The sequence below is a fragment of the Neopelma chrysocephalum genome, unplaced genomic scaffold, assembly GCF_003984885.1.
Source record: "Neopelma chrysocephalum unplaced genomic scaffold, ASM398488v2 Primary Assembly neopelma1_22, whole genome shotgun sequence".
Taxonomy (NCBI): Eukaryota; Metazoa; Chordata; class Aves; order Passeriformes; family Pipridae; genus Neopelma; species Neopelma chrysocephalum.
The window spans coordinates 12,778,902-12,798,226 of record NW_020897689.1 but is presented as its reverse complement, the minus strand read 5'-3'; the positions used below and the strand labels follow the sequence as shown (position 1 = coordinate 12,798,226).

Below are 19,325 nucleotides of genomic sequence, written 5' to 3'. Positions count from 1 at the left end.
AATAAAATAATAATTGAGTAATTAGTCACAATAAAATGACTCATGAAAAAGCAGGCCCTTAGGAGTTAGCCTAGTGCAAGAGCTGCTGCATAAATGCCAGTCAAGTATAGTGAAGTTCAAACTTCCCAGTCTGAGGTTGAATTCAGGTCATTATAACCTGTTTACATTGGTGCATCAAGAATTCATAGGGAAAAACTGATTTCCTAGTGTGCTTCTAGATAGAAAATTGCTATTTTAATCTTTCTGTTTTGCTGATCTATTCTTCAGGAAATAGCAAGAAACCACACATATAATATCAGCTCTTGGACTCATATAACTGCAAGCATACAGTGAAAAAGACCATCAAAGGAAGTTTGGGAGCTACATAGTCACAAACTGCTGTGATTTAACTCCAGACAGTAACTAAGCACCACGCAGCTGCTTACTCACTCCCCCCACAGAGGGATGGGGGAGACAATCAGAAGAGAAAAACCAAGAAAACTCATGGGCTGAGATAAAGACAGTTTAATAAGTAAAGCAAAAGCTGTGCATGAAAGCATAGCAACCCAAGAAATTAAATAACCATTTCCCATAGGCAGGCAGGTGTTCTGTCATCTCCAGAAAAGCTGGGTTCCGTCGTGTCTAACAATCCCTTGGGAAGACAAATGCCGTAACTCCCAATGTCCTCTCCTTCCTCCTCTTTCCACCACATCTATATGCTGAGCATGATGCCATATGGAATGGAATATCCCTGTGGTCAGTTGGGATCAACTGTTCCAGCTATGTCCTCTCACAGCTCCTTGTGCACCCCCAGCTTGATTACTGGTGGAGAAGGGTGAGAAGCTGAAAGGGCCTTACCTCTGTGTGAGCACTGCTCAGCCAAAACAAAAACATCCCTGAATTATCAACACTGTGTTCAGCACAAATCCAAAACACAGCTCCATACCAGCTACTGTGAAAAGAATTGACTCTACCCCAGCCAACACCAGCCCACAGGCTAATGGTACTCAACCCAATTATTTTGATGATCAGGAGCAACATATTCTAGAATTTACTCCGTTTAACCTTTCTGTTTGTTTGCTTTTTGCTTTTCATTTTCAGAAAGCTTAGTTGCAAGTGATGTTTGTTCACTACATTTTTGAGAATCACAGAGAATTTGAGAGCTTTTTGCTTAAATATGGAGTAAACACTTTGATCAAGTTCTCCTCCAAATAATGACAGCTATTTTTAAACGATCTAAACTTTTTTTGAATAAAAGGGTCTTGGAATTTTTTTGGTTATATAAAAACTGACAGAGGAAGTTTGTTCTTAAAGCATACTGCTTACATTATGAAACCGATATAAACATAATGAGGAAGTGATGAAAGCTGGAACAGTATCCTTATCAACAGGTGGCCCTGGGCAGGCAGGAATATACTTCACTATTTGCCCTATAAATAAGCACTGTATTAGAGAAGAGGTCTGCCCTGGGAAAGAAGGCTAACAAGGGAAGGTAATCAATCACTTCACAGTATCTGTCAATCTGTCTTCCATGTAAGTACTCAAACGAAAATAATTTGAAAAGGCACTTAGAAACCTTAATGGATCTTGGACCCCAGACAATTCATACAGCTTTTCTGATAAAACCACCACCAGATACATACATAGGACCTCCACAGAAGAAAAAAAAGACCAAACCAAAACACAACCCCAGATAAAATAAAAAATTAATGACTGTGGTAAAAGTGACTGTGAAATCTTGTGTACACCTTCCCACCTCAAACCCAAACACTCTTAAGTGTCCACTGGCACGCAGTCTTCAGCCACCTGGTTACATACACAGCTCCTTCTCTCACCTCAGGGCTCCTGCCTCCTAAGGGCAATGCAGGGATAACACCCAACTGGGAAATTGTTCGTTATTGTTCTTCCCGGTTGTTCAAACCCTTCCCATACTTTTCTTGCTGTTCCAAGAAAAGAACCACCACATCCCTAATAGGTCACTAATTTCTATGGAAATCTGTCCAAAACAGTCCAGCTTTTGCTGTTGGTGTGCTGAGCAGCATCCACAGCAATGAATAAGGTGGCACTGATGCTGAAGGGGAAAAGTTTAAAAATTAACCTAAAACCAAACTACTCAGCATAGAAGTAGGAATAGGGTCATGGCCTGCTTGGACACTAATCTCTGTTTTGGATTCACTAGCTTGTCAGGGAATTTTGCATAGCTTGCCAGCCAAAAAGTGATGGGGCTTTGGGTGAGTTGTTTTGTGGTTTTTTTTGTGGTCCTTTTTCCCCACAATGCAGCTTGTGTGTTAGGCTCTTACTCTTTAATTCAGTACTTACAGCACTTATTCAGGATGCTTCTTCCCTACAATTTCTTCCTTACCTGAAGGAATTCAAACTGGTCTTGCCTGCCTCCTCGGAAAAGGTTTTTTGAGATCAAATTCTCAGTTCTCGCAACCTAAAGCTGTCCTGTTTTGCATGAGCTAGTTAATATTTATAGAAAATAGAACTAAGATTCTCTAGCTATAGGGGAGGAACAGCAACCTGAAAAGACAGATGTCATTCCAGTTACCTCCAGCTAGTGCTTGAAAGGTTTAAATACTCACTGGAAACAAGGCTTAATCCCAGATGAATTAATTCCATGTTCATATAATCTCTCTCATGCAATCCTGCCAATAGTCCCAGTTGTGCCAGAAAGAGTCCAGTGTTATTCTGTCTCCTCCCTTATTCTTCCCCCACATCCCAAATACCCTGGTACACAACTACATAGCACAGTACAGTAAACATCTTACTCAATTTTAGACACCACCACACCCGATTACAGAATTGCATAAAATACTGGTTCTTGTAGGCCATCTAGTGGGAAAAGCAGAATACTTCAGAGGAAACCATTTCAACCTTTTCCTTGTTAAAGATGATTTAACATAATCTGCAAGACACATGGGGTTACCTTGCTGATGGTAATGTTTTTCCCACACAGCAGCAAGCAAGTTGATTAGGCTCATAAGCCAGACTCTCAATAAGCTGAGAGTATGGCCACAGGCTCCTCTTCTTCTCTCTCTAGCTTGAATTCTAAAAACGTTAGAATTTCTGTCTGAGCAACGAAAAACCATATTATACATCACTCAGAGCAGAGAGAAGGTCTAATGAAACTTCTTTGAAACCCTCTGTTGGGTGACTGCTAGCTCATTCTGGGTTCCTACAGTTTGCCTCTGACTGGAGAACATGATAGAAGATATCATGTATTATAAGCAACAGACAGAAGTTTCCATTTCACTGAACATTGCAGACAGCAGTTTCTTTGCTTATGGGCTTTCAGAGCCCTGAGAGCCCCGCCAGTGCTCCAGCCTCTTCCCACCTTCATAGGGGTTCGGCTGCCCATGGCACAAGCAACCTCTGACACTCTTGCTTCTGGGATGAGCCTGCTGTGAAAAGGCTGTATGAGAATGAATTGTGGGTGGCCTTGTTGAAAGCTCCTGCCCCTTGGCTCAGCAGCCACATTTAAGCTCAGGCTCTGGATGTGGGTCCCAGTCTGAGCTGCGCTGTGGGTATGTTTGTGCCTGGCCACAGATCTCACTTATCCTGACCATGACTTGCTTTAACCATAGCAATCAGGCACAGTTTGTAACCTGTACAGTAGCCTCCTGATTTGTGACTATCACAGATGGAAACAAAAAGACAATGACTATTAATGCTTTATCCATGGTATCTAGAAGAGAACAAAAATACACACCTGCTTGAATAAAACTTTATTTCATGTATCATAGAAAAATCATGCATAACATCAAGTAGGGCTTTATAAGATAAAGAAAAGAAACATATGAATTCATAATATATAAACTGCTCTCACCATATTACACAAAATGTTACTTATAGTTACACACTTATGAACTAATTATTACCATTGCTGTTGGCAGAGATTTCACTTGCAAGATTGATCCCTGATTTTAAGGCTAAAAGCTGCCCTCCTTACTTAGGCAAATTCTTAGAGCTATTCCAAAGAACTCAGCCTGAACAAGTAGAAGAATGGACTTGGTTTATAAGTATCCTAGCTGCTACATTTACATGCAACTGTAGAGCGTAACCCTCTTTTTACACTTGGTTCTACTCAGGAGTCAGTTAATAAAGTCACCTATATTAAAACAATAACCGTTTCCTGAAGATGGTTGATCTGACAAAGGTAAAAATAAGTTGTAATATCACATATTTAAGCTTGTAACTACCTGGAAGTGTTTTTCTGGTACTCACAGTTAAAGTTTCCTTACAGTTGTTTTTTTTTTATCTGACGTATTTCACATTCTCTTATGCAGTTGCTTCATGATAAAGAATAACCTGAGAAACTTAGCAGATTTATTCAGATACGGTACCTGAGAATACAAGGTTCTACAAAACAGAGCTGAGGTATAAACCTGAATTTTTCATAAACTCCAAATCCCTACTGATGTTAACAACAATTTTGAAGCTGTGCTATAGAAGAGAGTTATATGTGATTGTCTCAGTTCATTTTTGGACACCACACAAAACCACTGAACAAAATTTTCACTAAGCGTGAAGCAAGGTAAAGAAAAAAGGTATCAGTGTATTGCATGCAACTGCTATTATCACATTACGTTGCTTTTAATAGGTTTCTCACATACATTCATCTTTTGTTTGAATTCGAGCTGCACTGAGCTACCTAACAAGACAGAAAGAAACTACTGTCTTTACCAAATTAATGGCAAACTACCTCTTGACTCCAACTGAAAATTCTACCCAGCTACGGGAAAAGTCAGACTCTTCAGAGAAAAAAATTAGGTTTACATTCTTTTAAATACAAAACAATGAATGTCTGATCTCATATCTGACATTTACTCTCAACTCCCAGACAAATTCTTGGAGGATATATAGAACTGAATTGAAAAGAAAGGAAAGTGGAATCAGCACTTAACTATGACCTCCAAACCTACTTATTTTATTTGATGTTTGCAATGCTGACTTTACAGTGCATCCTCATATTTAAGAAGGCCTTACAAGGTATAAGGACTCCAAACAATACTGAATGTACAGGAGAAACAGTTTCACAGAATGGATATAACGTGCTTCTTAGGCAAAACCATCTTTTTGCTATCATGCCTCCTTACTCCATTTTTGAAATGACAAAAGATCCCTGGCAAGAAATTGGTTGCATACACTTATTTATGATTAATCCAAGAGTCTCATTTGTTAAATCATTTGAAAAGGACAGGATTTTACTAAGCAATATATCTAAGTGTCTAGTGCTATCACAGTCCACAACATTTTCAAAGATAACTCTCATATTTTAAAATATATGAAAGCTTTTCCTTGTACTAAAGGTGATTACTTCAAAGTTTAAAAGCATAATCAAGTCCTCTTCCCTAGAAAGAAAAATGCACTTTTCTGCAGCTTGTCTTAAGGTGTGATCCAAGACGATTATTATGGTATTGAATATAAATTTTTATATTAATGTTCCAACAGTGCAGAATAAATCATTGTAAAGGAAAACTGTTCTGGCTTTCTGTCAATATATCAGCTTAATTACACAATGCTGGCAAATAATTCCATTTATAAATAACAACACTGCACCTTTGACAAGATACACTGCGCCTTTGACAAGATACTCAATCAAAAAAATAGGTTTGCTGAAATGCAGAAAATGTTCCTGTGTAAACTGGAGCATAATTATAAATCAATTCTTTTGTTTCCTCGTCTTCACTGGGGAAATGGTGCAGGCTCTTCCGGGCTGTAAAACATTGTAAAAGTACAGATCACTCTACTGTCATCCTCCTCAACAATACCTATCTTGGTAAACTAAGTTATTTTGTGTAGCATAACAGCAAATGCAATTACAGTAACTTCTATGTGAAGAACTGTGCAGAAATATCTTCACAAAGCTCGTTATAGCATAGTTTATTACTGGAGAGGGAAAATCCAAAGCCAAGACTGTACAGAAATAGTTATCCAGGAAATACTGGCAGTATATACCAGAAATACCAGTATTACTAACACTTGTAACACTGAAATAAATGCATCAGAGTATCAGCCTACTGAAAGTATCACATTGGCAACTCCACATAAGTTAAAATTAATGATGGATGGATACAAAAATAGTATTTCAGCAAAATGGTTTAGTTATTAATTTGTCACACATTAGTGTATTTTTGCCAGCTGATAATAGTTTACATTTTTTACCCTATGGCTTATTTTCAAAGTTAAGGAAGACACTCAACCTTTCATCAGCTAAAAACATCAATTACTCATCACAAAGTTATGATACGAAGTACTTAGTATAAGCAGCTTATTCTTCTTTACCTTCCCAACAGATTGGGAAGCTAATGAATAATAACTTCTAATTTGGTAGATGAGATGGGGGTAGACACACACAGTTGGCTGAAGCAAGTTTGCTCTATAGAATTGAAGGTCAACAGATCCAAAAGCTAGTGACAGTGTGGCACTATGCACAACCATAGTGCCACATATGTATACGTGTAAACATATACAACAGAACTCACATTGTGTCTTAACAGGACTTACAAGCAGAGTTGGCAGGTTTTTTTGCCACACTTACTTGGATAATGGCCTGAGCAAGATTACTTCTATTGGTAACACAGTGTGCAAAGAGATGCTAGGGAAAGTAGTGAGCAAAATCAGAAAACACACTGCATTGTAGTATTAAACTACAAAAGAAAAAACAGACTCATACTATATTTTCTCCTTTTTCCCCTGTTATTTTTGTCTTAGTCCACCATCTCATAGAATCATAGAACAGTGTGTGCTGGAAAGGACTTTAAAGGTCACCTAGTTCCAACCCCCCTGCCACGGGCAGAGACACCTTCCACTAGACCAGGCTGCTCAGAGCCCCAGTTCAGCCTGGCCATAAACACCCTATTGAAATTCCTAAAATACAGGAAGCTTACAGATACTGATAAGGAATTCTACATGGTTGTGCTACCTTTTCACAAAGAGGAGTGGGACTACTTTATGCAAAAAAGTGCCCTGAATTTGTACGAAGTACAACTTTTATTTCTACACTCTCAATGACTAGGGTCAGCACAAGTTGTATTTCTTTAAATCAGTGTCTACTTTCTCCAATTAGGTGACTCTTGATTAGAGATCATGTCTAGAGACCAAACTCGATTAGCTTAATGATTATGTTCTTCATAGTGCCAATCAATCAGGTAAGACAATTTCATAAATAGTACAGCAGAATGGTTTAAGAGGGATAAATAAAGGAATAAAGTTTGATTCCTTCAAATACTCCTGTATTTATATTCTGCTTATTTATAGCAAATAGACAAGAAGTGTCATAAAATATCAAAATGTTATGCACTAATTACTTTCAGATTCTTAAGGTATAAACAAACAAATTAGTGCCTCTGTAAAATTAAAAAACTTTTTGTGCTGTCTATAGTCTGCAACTGTTGGGCACTATATTGCACCCCTTTGACACATCCATATATTGGCCAAGCAGTATTTATAATCCTAGTAACATGCATTTTTGCAAGCAAAACTGAGAAGATATTGAATGACCGTAAGCCAGTTTGGAACTGAAGAAACCTCTAGAATTATGGAGTACTCTTTTTGTTTTATTGTCTTTGTGCAAGGGAGGTCAAAAAGTTACAGTGATATTTTGAAATGGTAGAAAGGCACAGCACAGTTTTAGAGCCAGTCTACTGAAAAGAGTTTGTGGAATGCTTGGCCTTTTGATGTCACTTTCACTAAGCCATTCTATTTCTAGTATCACTTGGTTTTTTACAAGCCTATAAAGCTTGCAGTCATCTTCTTAGAAAGCTGTATGAGGTATTGAACTTTGACAGTTGAAAAAGAAGTCTGCCGTCTTCGAAGATTTTCACTAATGCTTCACTCTACCCCCCCCCAACATTTATAGATAAACTTTTTACCTTCATTAACGAAGAAATCAGCCATATAATATGCTGCTCTAACAGCGGATGGGGAATGTGGAATGCCTGGAGAATCCTTCCACTCAAAAGGATTTTTCTCTGGATGCCACTGCAGGCTATAAATTGGGTATTTGTATGCTACAACAAAACACAAAACACGTAAGCAAGGTATATCCCTTAAGAATTACATGCTTAATCTTACTGCAAAAGAAATTCAAAGGACGAGTCACAGATATGCCTCACTTATCAACAGTTTCACAAAAGCTTAAACAACAAGTTGAAACACTGTTAAAATCACAGTAGAACTGAAGGAAAATAAATGGATATTGTAAAAGGAGGGTCTCATTCCATGTAGGAAAATATTTGTACATCACTTTTTTGATTATTCATTTCAGAATTAATATATATATATATACACACTAAAAAATAATGTTACAAGTATATCAGTCTCAAAGCTTCCTATATGCTGCCAGCATCACTCAACATTCAAAATTCACAGCCACACACGATGCCAGTTCCATGGGAGAGATCCAAGCCTTAGTATCTCTTTGAAGGCCCGGTCAATCCAGGGGCAGCTCCCATCTGCTCTGGCCAGGCCTGATCCATGCTGGGGAGTCACTCCTTTCTTACAGAGAAGAGCAGCACAGCAGCTGATGACTGCTCTGTGATAAACTGCTTGCAGGCAGGGATGATGCCTGTCATTAGCCTAATCAGGTTTGCTGATCAAAGTGCTATTCTTCTCTTTTGGAGGACAGCCAGTATGCCACACAGAAGAATCCCATGGTGACAGCTGGGCCTTACTGTAGGGCTGTTAGTGATGCACTGATCAAGATAAAGCACTCCCTGAAGAGCTAAATTGTTTCTTGAGCTGAGCAAGCCTAGTGCAAAACAGACAATGCAAGGCAAGTAATGCAAAAGGCTTTTGGAGGACTGCAATTACCAGTATTACCACTAAAGTAATGAGGGATGTCGCTATTCCCTCAGCAGCCTGAATTGCTCTTCCCATACAGTAAACAGATAGAGAGCATCTAGGGAAGGCAAGCCTAAGCAGACAGATGGAAAGCAAGGTGCAACAGAGGCACAACTCCACTGCAGAGGCATTAAACTACTACAGGACAAGGGCTGTGTAGTTCACATCACAGCACTCAAATATGCCAGTGCTAAAATGTAATAGCATATTTGGAAGGGAAACAGCAGGTGAGAGAAGTAATTAGGCTCACAGTTATGTACTCAAAAGATAAAATATCCCCGCAAACAGAGTATGCTCCTCAAAGCCAGAGCACTGACAGGGCTGATGCTCATCCTGCTACTCTAACAACTTGCAACACGAATTAACATCAATGCCACAACACCTCTAAAGAACTAGTTTGTTACAGTCAGTTTCCAAAGCAAAATAATTTCCCTACCTTCCATGGTAGATATAAACTCCACTCCATCATCGGTGTTAGTGGTCAGAACATTATAGAAATTACGAAGCTTCTCATTATTTGTGAAATTCTGTGATAAAGAAGGGGCAAAGGTGTTATTTGCTCATTATTTCTAGTTTTAACAAAACAAATGTGTTTGTACGCAGGAAATAAAAAGATCAAATACCTCCATGGAGAGGCTCCATACATGGAAGTTTGATGTCAATGGCTCAGTAGCAAACGCGTGTAATACATCATCAGGGAAATTCCTGAACAATCTACTGTCTTTTGCAGCTATTACAAAAAAAAAATGAAAAAAGGATATTGTCCATTACCCAAACTGCTATCAAATGGAGTAATACCGAACAGAAGACAATTAATAAAATGCTGCATTAAAATAAAATGTTGCATTAAAATAAAACTTTTTTGATAGTAAAACTTTATTATTTTAGAATACGTTGCAAGAAAAATCAGTGAATTAACTACCACTGTCTTGACTCAGAGAGGATCCAACTTTGCTACCTAAGTTCTCACTAAAATAAGCATCATTATTTGATGCTCATTTCAACAGCCTTTCCACTCACAATGAGCACAAATGACAGAACTTGTGAATGCTACGTGATCTGCAGATGGACTGGTCATAAAGTAAAGGGTAAAGTATCAACAGAGGCCACATTTTACAAGTGTTGCTGAGTGCCACAGCTCTATCTTCAGAGATGTCTCTGATTTCAGTACTGTTCAAATGGGACAGTAATGCTAACATTCATCATTAGGAAAGATGTGATTTGAAAAACTCAAAATCACATTCTCTCCAAGTTTGATACGTTCTGAACCTGTGAATTTTGTTCAACCTGGCAACAAAAAGGGCCCTAAATGGACATTATTTTTGTAGGTCCAAATTATCAAATGACTCAAAGAGCCACAACTGTGGTTTTTGCTGGCTGCTGTTGGTTTCAAATGGTTTGTGCTCATATCTCTACTTCAGAAATGACAGAGTTGCACTGACATTCTAAAAATCATCAAGGCAACTTAATAACAAAGAATTTAACAAGATAATCATCAGAAACCTCCCAAACATTTACCCCTCCATATTTTTCATGAAAATATACCACCTTTCAGCAAAACTCAGACATGAGATGTAATGAATTTTTCACCTGAAGTAAAGTTCAGAGGGAGTGAAAAACCATTTGTCTTGGTATTAACAAGTAAAACTTCGCCACTTGTGAGATACGTAAGCTCTTCGTGTCCAAGACATGTTCCCCATACTGGGAAATAGTCTCCGTTATCATTAGCCTTCAAAATAAAAGTAACAACATATGAAAGTTTGAAAGTAATGAAAGTTTACAGAAAAAAGACTGACAAGAACTTCCTACTCTTTTCACTTTCTTTTGTGTAGGTGAGAAGTATAATTGCTACAGTAGGACAAATTGCTACTAGAGGAATTATAATAATTCTATCGAAATAAGCACAGGTTCCCTTAGTTTTTCTCCCAAAATATGAACACTATACACATGAAATAATACACATGAAATAATACACACGTGTGTTGAAGCAGCAAAAGCCTAATGTTGATACTGATTTGCCGTTCTGTTCTACGAATAAGTAATGTTGAGAGAAGGTTAAAGAGAAACCACAAAATGGCAACATTTCCATAAAAAGGACAATCATTAGAAGGAACACAAATGAGTCCATCACTATTTTGAGAAAAAGCCTATCCATTACAATTCAGACTTTATATGAAGCATGCTATGACCACATAGCAAGGGACCTTTGCAACGTCCACATGCTCATGCCCACCCACCTGTATTAAGAAAACATGAATTACACTACTAACATAACTACAGTCATAAGTGACATACTTCTAAATTTGTTTAACTAGCAGGTTTGGACTTGTGTTCCAGAAAGAGAAAATGTGAGTTTAAGCAACATTAAAAAGGGGTAATCATTTTGAAAAGCACAAAAATTGGCAGATTAGTGTGAAAACAAGGGAAAAAAAGCAAAAATGAGAAAAAGAAAGAAAAAGAGAACACAACTAGTTTTCCCTGTCACTTAACTAAGCACGCTGCATATATGCAGTGGAAATCTGCATTTTTACATGGTTTATACCTGAGAGTAAGCACATGTTAGAGACTGTGACATGTTTCAGAACTCCTGTTTTTGTGAAATCTGAGTAGTCTTTCTTAACTTGATTCTAAACATTTTAAAGTTATGCATACCATAACACATACACACATACACACACTCTCCTCGCCCCCAGAGAGCTGCTGTTCAAAGCCATTTTTGAGAAAGCTGAAATGACAGGCTTAGAATAAAAATGTTACCGTATTGCATTTCTGACAGTATGATAATAAAAGCCCAGAGAAGTACTTCCCAGAGCAAGACATGGAAGATATACAGAAGGAAGGCTAACAGTACTGCAGTCTTCATGACCACCTGTCACGCACAGCTAGGCACAGGACTCACGTGAAAGGCAGACAGTGGAGTTGCAAGTGAGGGCTAAAACCACTAAGGCAAATAATAAACTACAGTTTAAAAGCAATTATTAATGACACATCAAGATTTTGTGTTCCTCCCCCTTTTTTTAAATAAACAATAGTATAGAGGCTAAGCATGTATTAAACACCACCCAAGACATCACATTTTAAAAACTAATTCAAAAGCTGGAAAACAGTATTTCATTTAGGTTTTTGCCTAGTTAGTAAAATTCTATTGACTTGATTGAAGATTAGCATTTTTCATCCTCTATTCATATTACAGCAGAGCCAGATCAAAGTAATTTATCATTGTGAACATTGGCAAATGAAAAGGACCTGACATATGTTTTAGGAAAACATAAAATTCAGTCTTAGCTTACCTTACCTTAGTAAAACTATCAATATTTTATAGCACTAATTAAGTCTTGAAAGATGAAAATCAAAACACAAAATCAACAAACAGCAAAGAAAAAGAAAAACCCTGGCTTGTTAATAAGAGTTACCTATGATGAACTGAAAATTATTTTCTGCCTTTCATTCACTGGTAGTACACACATCAGCTAATAAACCTGCCTCTCTGACCATAAAATGACATAAGCAATTCAGTTCATCATTGTGAAGTGTAAACAGAATTTCATAATAGTGCAAACCATGAGAAACCCTTGCCCCAGTACTCAATACCAAGACACAGGCTGCAGTTCACACAGTGAGCAGTTCCAAAGAGATAAATGAGATTAATTGTCTCACATAAAAGTGAGACAGTCCTTGCAAGACTCAGGTTTAAGGCAACAGACTAGCAATCACCATGAATAAAGACAGACAAAAGAATAAAAACATTGGTGTCATGGGGACTGAAGAGAAAGGAACTTAATTACTGAGTAGTATCAGTGACTGGTCCTGTGAATGCCACTGCCTGTGCTTTGCTTGCTTGCTGTTGGAAAGTTGGTAGCAAGGGTGGAAGAGGAATTCCTGACTGCCAGTGAACACTTCTACCACAGTAACAGTTTAAGCACTACTCACAACTGCCTTTAGAACTGCGCAAAGTTTTCCAAAGTATGGCTTCTGTGGCAATTTTAATCAGTGTTAGCTGAAAATAAAATAAAGCTGGTAAAGAGGAAAAAAGGAAGAAAATATATGTTTTTATTCAATTTGAATACAGGAGATTCTTAACAAATCACAGGGATTGTATATAAAGCTCAGTGCATCTCCATGCCTTTCCACAAAGCAAGTTTTACCTCAAAATGTGTGCTTTGTACCTGAAACTCTTCTGCTGTAAGAGAATTAAATCTTTAATAAGGATTCAGAGTCTTCCTGATGTTCTTTAAAAGAAACGGCTTTCTCAGAAATTCAAATCTTTTCTTAATAAAGCTAATGATCATATAAACATTTAGAGATAATTAATATAACCTCTCAAGTACTCTTCCCACTTCTTTTGTATGTTATATATTAAGCTAGTGTTTACTTTAAAAATCTGCTATATTAAAGTTACCAATGCAAAGAAATAAGTAAAGTGGCATAAGGTGCTAATGTAGATTCCTCATCTGCACCTTCAAAGATATATTTAAATCTACTAAGAGATAAGGTAGAAAGGTGTTTCACTTGCTGTAACATACATGTGAAGGGAGGCCTTAGTGTTATGTTATTGTAAATTGGTTTATTTGAGAGTCTCTCCAGAATTCCTTCTGAGCAGAAGAGGGTGTCAGAAGTCTGAATATTAAGCTGCTAAATGACTTTTTTTTTAATGCAGAAGCAAGAAGTGAGCTACCTATTTTCAGGCTTACAGTTAACACACTGGATGCCAGAGCAAAACTGAAAAATATGAACCTGTCATTTTGATCTCTGAACAGTGACAATAACAAGAACAGATTGTTCCTCAGTAATTACCTCTAACGCCTTGTGGTAAAATATCTTAGCAACCCTCGCATATTCTGAAGTCTTAAGATCCACACCACCTCCTGGAAAAAGTACCCTGAAAGGCAACATCCAAGAATATGATTAGCAACAGTGATAAAACCAGAATGCAGACAACGTACACAGAGAAATGTCTGATAGCAGTTTTAAGGGTATAATTCATGTCTAGGTTTCAGAAGTCTATACACAGGCATCTATGCTTCCATTATGGACAGCAGGAATCTAGTCAGGAAAGCCACTGGAGATTCAAACAGGTTTTCTAGAGCAGATACTGGCAGGTAGGTAGGTTGAACAGCCCTGTTGGCTCCACTGACTGTACTGACTAGCATTCCATTAATTGTGTGACTTTGGGCAGCTAGTGCACATGCAGACAGCTAAGTTTAGGTGTTTAGTCTTTAACTGAATCATATCCTAAATCTTACTGTCCTTCCATTGAAGAATGGTTATTACCACAAAGTAGTGATCAAGCCTACCGCAACATATAGAAGAGAATAAACAGAAAATACATAAAACATACAAATTTCAGCTGGTATACAAAAGGGTTATATGCCATGACTCTGTCAAGTCCTGTGCTGACTTTTAGCTGACTCTTACTACCCTTTAAAATTCTGGCCTAGATCTTAATTCATCCTGTTCAGTTTCATTAAAGAACTGTGGTCCTGGCAGAGTGATCTTCTTATTGCAGACAACACAGATCAAAAAGTTCCTATTAAAAAGGAAAAAAAGTATGTTTGGCCATAACCTTTGGTCACACAGGATCCCATATAGCTGAAGACAAAGCAATCTCAGAAACAATTTCAAAAAAATAGTGCGCAAGCTTTTTCCACCACAAAAAATAATCATCAGAACCAATTCCCTGTGTGGATTCCCAAACCCAAACACCACAAAAAAAAAAAGATTCAGTGCAGTCTTGCAGAGATATCACATGTACACAGGATGACACAGAAAGTAATAAAATATCATCAAAACAGTAACATAAAAGAAGCCTCTGCTGGCTGTACCTGCAACAGTGCCCACAGAACAGAACTGGATGTGTGAGCGCTCTTTATCCCACTGCTGCAGAACCTAGTTAGATTTACTCAAGCCACATCCACTAGTTGATTTTTTACCAAAATGGCTGAAGGATTTCCTCAGCATTTCTGTGCTATAAAAATGGCAACCCGCATCAATGAGATGCTAACAAGCAGTTAGAAACAACTAACATCTCAAGTGATCCCATGTCTTGGCAGAGCAACTGTGCTTTTAAACCCTTGTGACCGGGTTTATTTTAAGGTGAACAGTGCACAGGATCATGCAAAAGCCACCAAGCATTTGGTGGAAAAACAGTATTCACAAATATATAAATCAGATTACTCTCCATTGTCAACACTGAAAATTAATACAGCTGAAGGTATTTTTAAAACAGGCTAGATTATAGATTTCTTCAGAGATCTAATTAAACAAATAAAGGTGAGCCTTACCTGGAAGTGGTGAAAAATTCACTCCACCTATTCCTTTTGTTCAAACCAAAAACTGGTCAATACTAATTAGGAAAAATGATTGCCATTTTCGCTAATACAAAAAGGAAATAACCCATTAAGTAGCAATGATAATGGCTTGACATTGTCATAAGCAGATTGAAATGCAACTACGTGTATTCCAGTATCTCTAACTGGTTAGAGCTGATGAGGTACACTGAGCATTTCAAAGGCTACCTCAAGTGTACATTGCTATATTCATAAAATTATGTCTCTGCCATAGCAAATTTCGTGATTTTAAGAAGGTAGCATTTAATAATATGAAATTTCCAACTGCAAAGAAGCAACATGAAAGATCATTGAATCTCCTTCTTATTCTAAGTTTCCATAAAAAGAGAAGTAATTCCCTCCAGCAATCTTATTTTTTATACACACAGCTATACTGTGGAAGCCATTAGGTAACAGTGGAGGGCTAGCAGAGGAAACACAGAACATCCTTACTCACCTACATAGCACAAACTCAACTGACAGTTACTGCAAAGATAGAAGGACATGGGAACTGGATCTACTTGCCTAACACCCTCTTCTGCATTGAGGTAGGTGGTGAGGTAGAAAGAATGGAAGACCCCATTGGTGAAAAGACCTTTTGGTAACCAAAGAGAGGCTGGTAGCCATGAGAAAGGGATGAAATTATTCATTTTGTCTCTAACATGATTAGCCACAGGGAACAAAGTGTCACTGTCTAATACTTGGTTATATATCACAAGACTGCAAACACCCAGGGGTTTAGTGCACAGGGCATGATGTGTTACATGAGGACAGTGCTCTCTAAGGACAGCCAAAAGTCTAAATTCTAAAAATTCTACACATGCTGATTAACACTCCAGCATATGCATAAGCTTAACAAAAATATCCATGGTTTAAGATGCTCACCTCATGACTACAAGTAGCCCAATCACATGCTATGGCCTCATATACAATCAAGGCTGTGAAGTGCAGCATCAGCTGATTTTACTCTTCTAAAGTGCACTTTTAGCACAAGGCTAAAAAAAACTATAAAAGGTTTTGACTTTGCTAAGCCCATAATAAAATCTGTTAAGGAAAGGGTAGGAACAGAGATGAAATACCAAACAAGTGCTATGAAACATCAAAATTAAGGTGACAGCTCAAATGAGGAGGAGAGAAAAATTAACAAAGAGGAAGTGGGATATTTCACTTGAAAAATTGTTAATAACTATGATGCCACTTCTGCCTGCCTGCAGACTAGCACAGGACAATGCCAAGATGAGCCTTGGCACTGTTGCAGATTATCTGCTGTGTTCCTCAAGGAAGGAAAGGCAGCACATCGATACTGGATGAAATAATGCACTCCCTCTCTTAGAATATATTTTCACATCTGCAGTGCCCAGCACAACTTCCATAAAGAGTAGGAAGACAGTGTTCTTGGGAATACAGCAGAGCTCAAAAACGGAACTATCATGTGATTCAACAAAAAAATCAGTGCTCAAAACTCACCCGTTAATAGAGTGGAATATTCTACTATATTCTTCATCTGTAAGATTTAATCTGAAACACCAAAAAATAATTATAGAATACATAAGAAATACACATATTTAACCACAAGAATATAATTGTTATTGAACAGAAGCATCAGACATAGAAAATATGTAGAAAGCATGCTTTAAACAGAATACAATAGACCCAATTCAAATTAATCATTTCACTTGAAACAACTCAATCCACAAGATTGAAAATAGGGCCCTGTCAGGTATAGTTCAGGATTAGGTACTCTGAGACCCTTTTGCAGACGCTCAAAAAATTTACCCTTTACAGGAATGGTATGGTTATTATTTCCTGCAGACCGGCAACTCCGGTTTCCAGTTGACTCCAAGAAGGGCAGAGCTGCAAATGCTGGGTCACACCCATGCACCCCCAGCCTCCTTGCCAGCGTGGCAGTATGAAAAGCAGAAAAGGGCTTGGTTCTGTGTAAGCACTGCTCAGTGATAATAAAACAATCTCTATATTATCAGCCCTGTGTTCAGCACAGCTCCAAAACATAGCCCTATTCCAGCCACTGTGAAGAGAATTAATACTACTCCAGCCAAAACCAGATAGCACAGATGGCTACACTTCTGAAAAACTGATATGCTGGGTACAAGTCAAAGTGTCCAGCTTTGCTGCATCTAACTTAATTGCCAGAATTAGAAGCATCCATTTATGGATGAAGCTTCTGGTCAACAAAGATTCTGAAAGTCCCACTAGCTACATGAGGAATGTTGGCTTCTAATTCAGGCACTTAATTGGTGCTCTTTTTGGACTGTGCAGATTTTCTGCAGATGTATTAGTACAGTTTTTAAGTTCTGACAATTATAATTTTATCATTTGATTTCAGTGCACTTAATATTTTATAGCTAGCTGCTGGCTATGAAGTACAGTCAGTTATGTTACTTAGTCTGCTACTTTTTATCCAACAACCAAAATACAACACATGGAGTTAGTAACCCATAGTTTGAACAGAACGGGACTTTGGTTTCTTAAAGGAGTACTGGTAGCCTTGCTTGATTCCTTGAATTCTATGGCTACAGAATGTGACAAAAGATAGTAGGTATCTATGTATCTAGATATCTATGTGTGTTTGTAGGCACTACACAGAAGACTTAAACCAGCTAACTTCAAAAACCACGGATGCAAACGACAAAGGGCAATTTTACAAGTAAAAAAAATTAGCACTTTCCAAAAAAAGACTATTAACGTAAGAAGGAATATTAAAATGTACATGTCCACTCTGCTTTTATGCTGATTTCTAAAGACTCCCTGAAAATTCTAACATCTTCAAATAGTCTTTGAGGAGCAATAAACACTCAGAAAAGCAGCACAACAACTTTCTGTGTTTCTAAGGTGGTACCCTTACATAATACAATTATTATCCACTCCTAAGGATATAAAAAAATTTACCTTATTGGCACAGCTCGGGCACCAGCAGATTCCACAAATTTCACATATGAAGCTGCAATATAAGATCTTCCAAAGCTCTGGAACTCACCAAAGTGGCATTCCTGTGCCAATATCCCTGAAAGGTCAAAAGAAAATTAGCACTATACACATGTCAAATATTACACACTGAAAGAAGAATCACAGAATCAGTGAATCAGTTAGGTTGGAAAAGACCTCGGAGACCATCAAGTTCAACCTTTGACCGAATTCCACACTGTCAACTAGACCACGGCACTAAGTGCCATGTCCAGTTTTTCCTCAAACACTTCCAGGGACAGTGACTCCACCACCTCCCTGGGCAGTTCCACTCCAATGACCCTTTCTGTGGAGAAATTCTTCCTAACGTCCAACCGAACCCCTCCCGTGCGGGTGAAGACTGTGCCCTATTGTCCTGTCTCTAGCTGCCTGAGAGAAGAGACCGACCCCCACCTGGCTACAACCTCATTTTAGGCAATTGCAGAGAGTGATAAGGTCACCTCTGAGCCTCCTCCAGGCTAAACAACCCCAGCTCTCTCAGCCGCTCCTCATAAGGCTTGTGGTCTTATTAATTAATTAATTAAACTCCCATTTCCTATATGACAGGTTGCAGTGATATATTTACTGCCCGGAGGAATTACAGGCACGGAGACAACGGGGCATCAATTACGGTGCCCCGTCACAAGGTACCGCATAAACACAGATAACCTGACGAAGACTCGGCTTCCCTGCTTAGCACTACAACTTCTTAAATAGCCTATCGTTAAGATTTATTTTTTTAGAGAAAGCATGTATAGCGTTAACGCTACTTGCAACTGCTCCAACCAAGCCTACGCTCGGTGAGACATTTCACTCCACCCAGAAACCGGCAGCGCTTCCCTCCCCGGCACCACCGAGGCGGCTGCGAGGCAGCCCGGCGCGGCCGGGGATGCCCGGCGAGCGGCCGCCCCTTACCGATGATGGGTTTGTCGTTGCGCTCCGCCGAGCGCTCCCGCACCACGAAGGCGGTGGCGCAGCGCAGCACGGCCAGGAGGAGGAGGAGGAGGAGGAGGGTGGCGGCCGGACCGAGACGGAGCCCTGCAAAGCGCCCCATGGCCACGTCGCCCACGGCCGACCGGACCCAACGGCTCCGGGCTGGGCTCCCGGCCCGGCCCTGCGCCGCGGCTCCCTGGGAAATGCAGTCCCGGCGAGCCGCTCCGCCCCGCCCCGCCCCGCCCCGCCCCGCCCCGCAGGCGTGTGCGGCGCGAAGGG

General features: G+C 39.0%; 1 protein-coding gene across 1 annotated transcript; it reads right to left on the bottom strand.

The window, feature by feature from the left end:
• Window positions 1-3,692: 3,692 nt before the first annotated feature.
• Window positions 3,693-19,231, bottom strand: GGH (gamma-glutamyl hydrolase). The gene is made up of 9 exons (XM_027705658.1): window positions 19,029-19,231; window positions 18,060-18,174; window positions 16,620-16,670; window positions 13,621-13,705; window positions 10,417-10,555; window positions 9,450-9,556; window positions 9,263-9,353; window positions 7,857-7,994; window positions 3,693-5,698 (listed from the first exon to the last, which is right to left on the bottom strand). Exons 1-9 carry the CDS (start codon window positions 19,165-19,167, stop codon window positions 5,577-5,579), a joined length of 987 nt encoding a protein of 328 aa, XP_027561459.1. The 5' UTR covers window positions 19,168-19,231; the 3' UTR covers window positions 3,693-5,576.
• Between the last annotated feature and the right edge of the window lie 94 nt (window positions 19,232-19,325).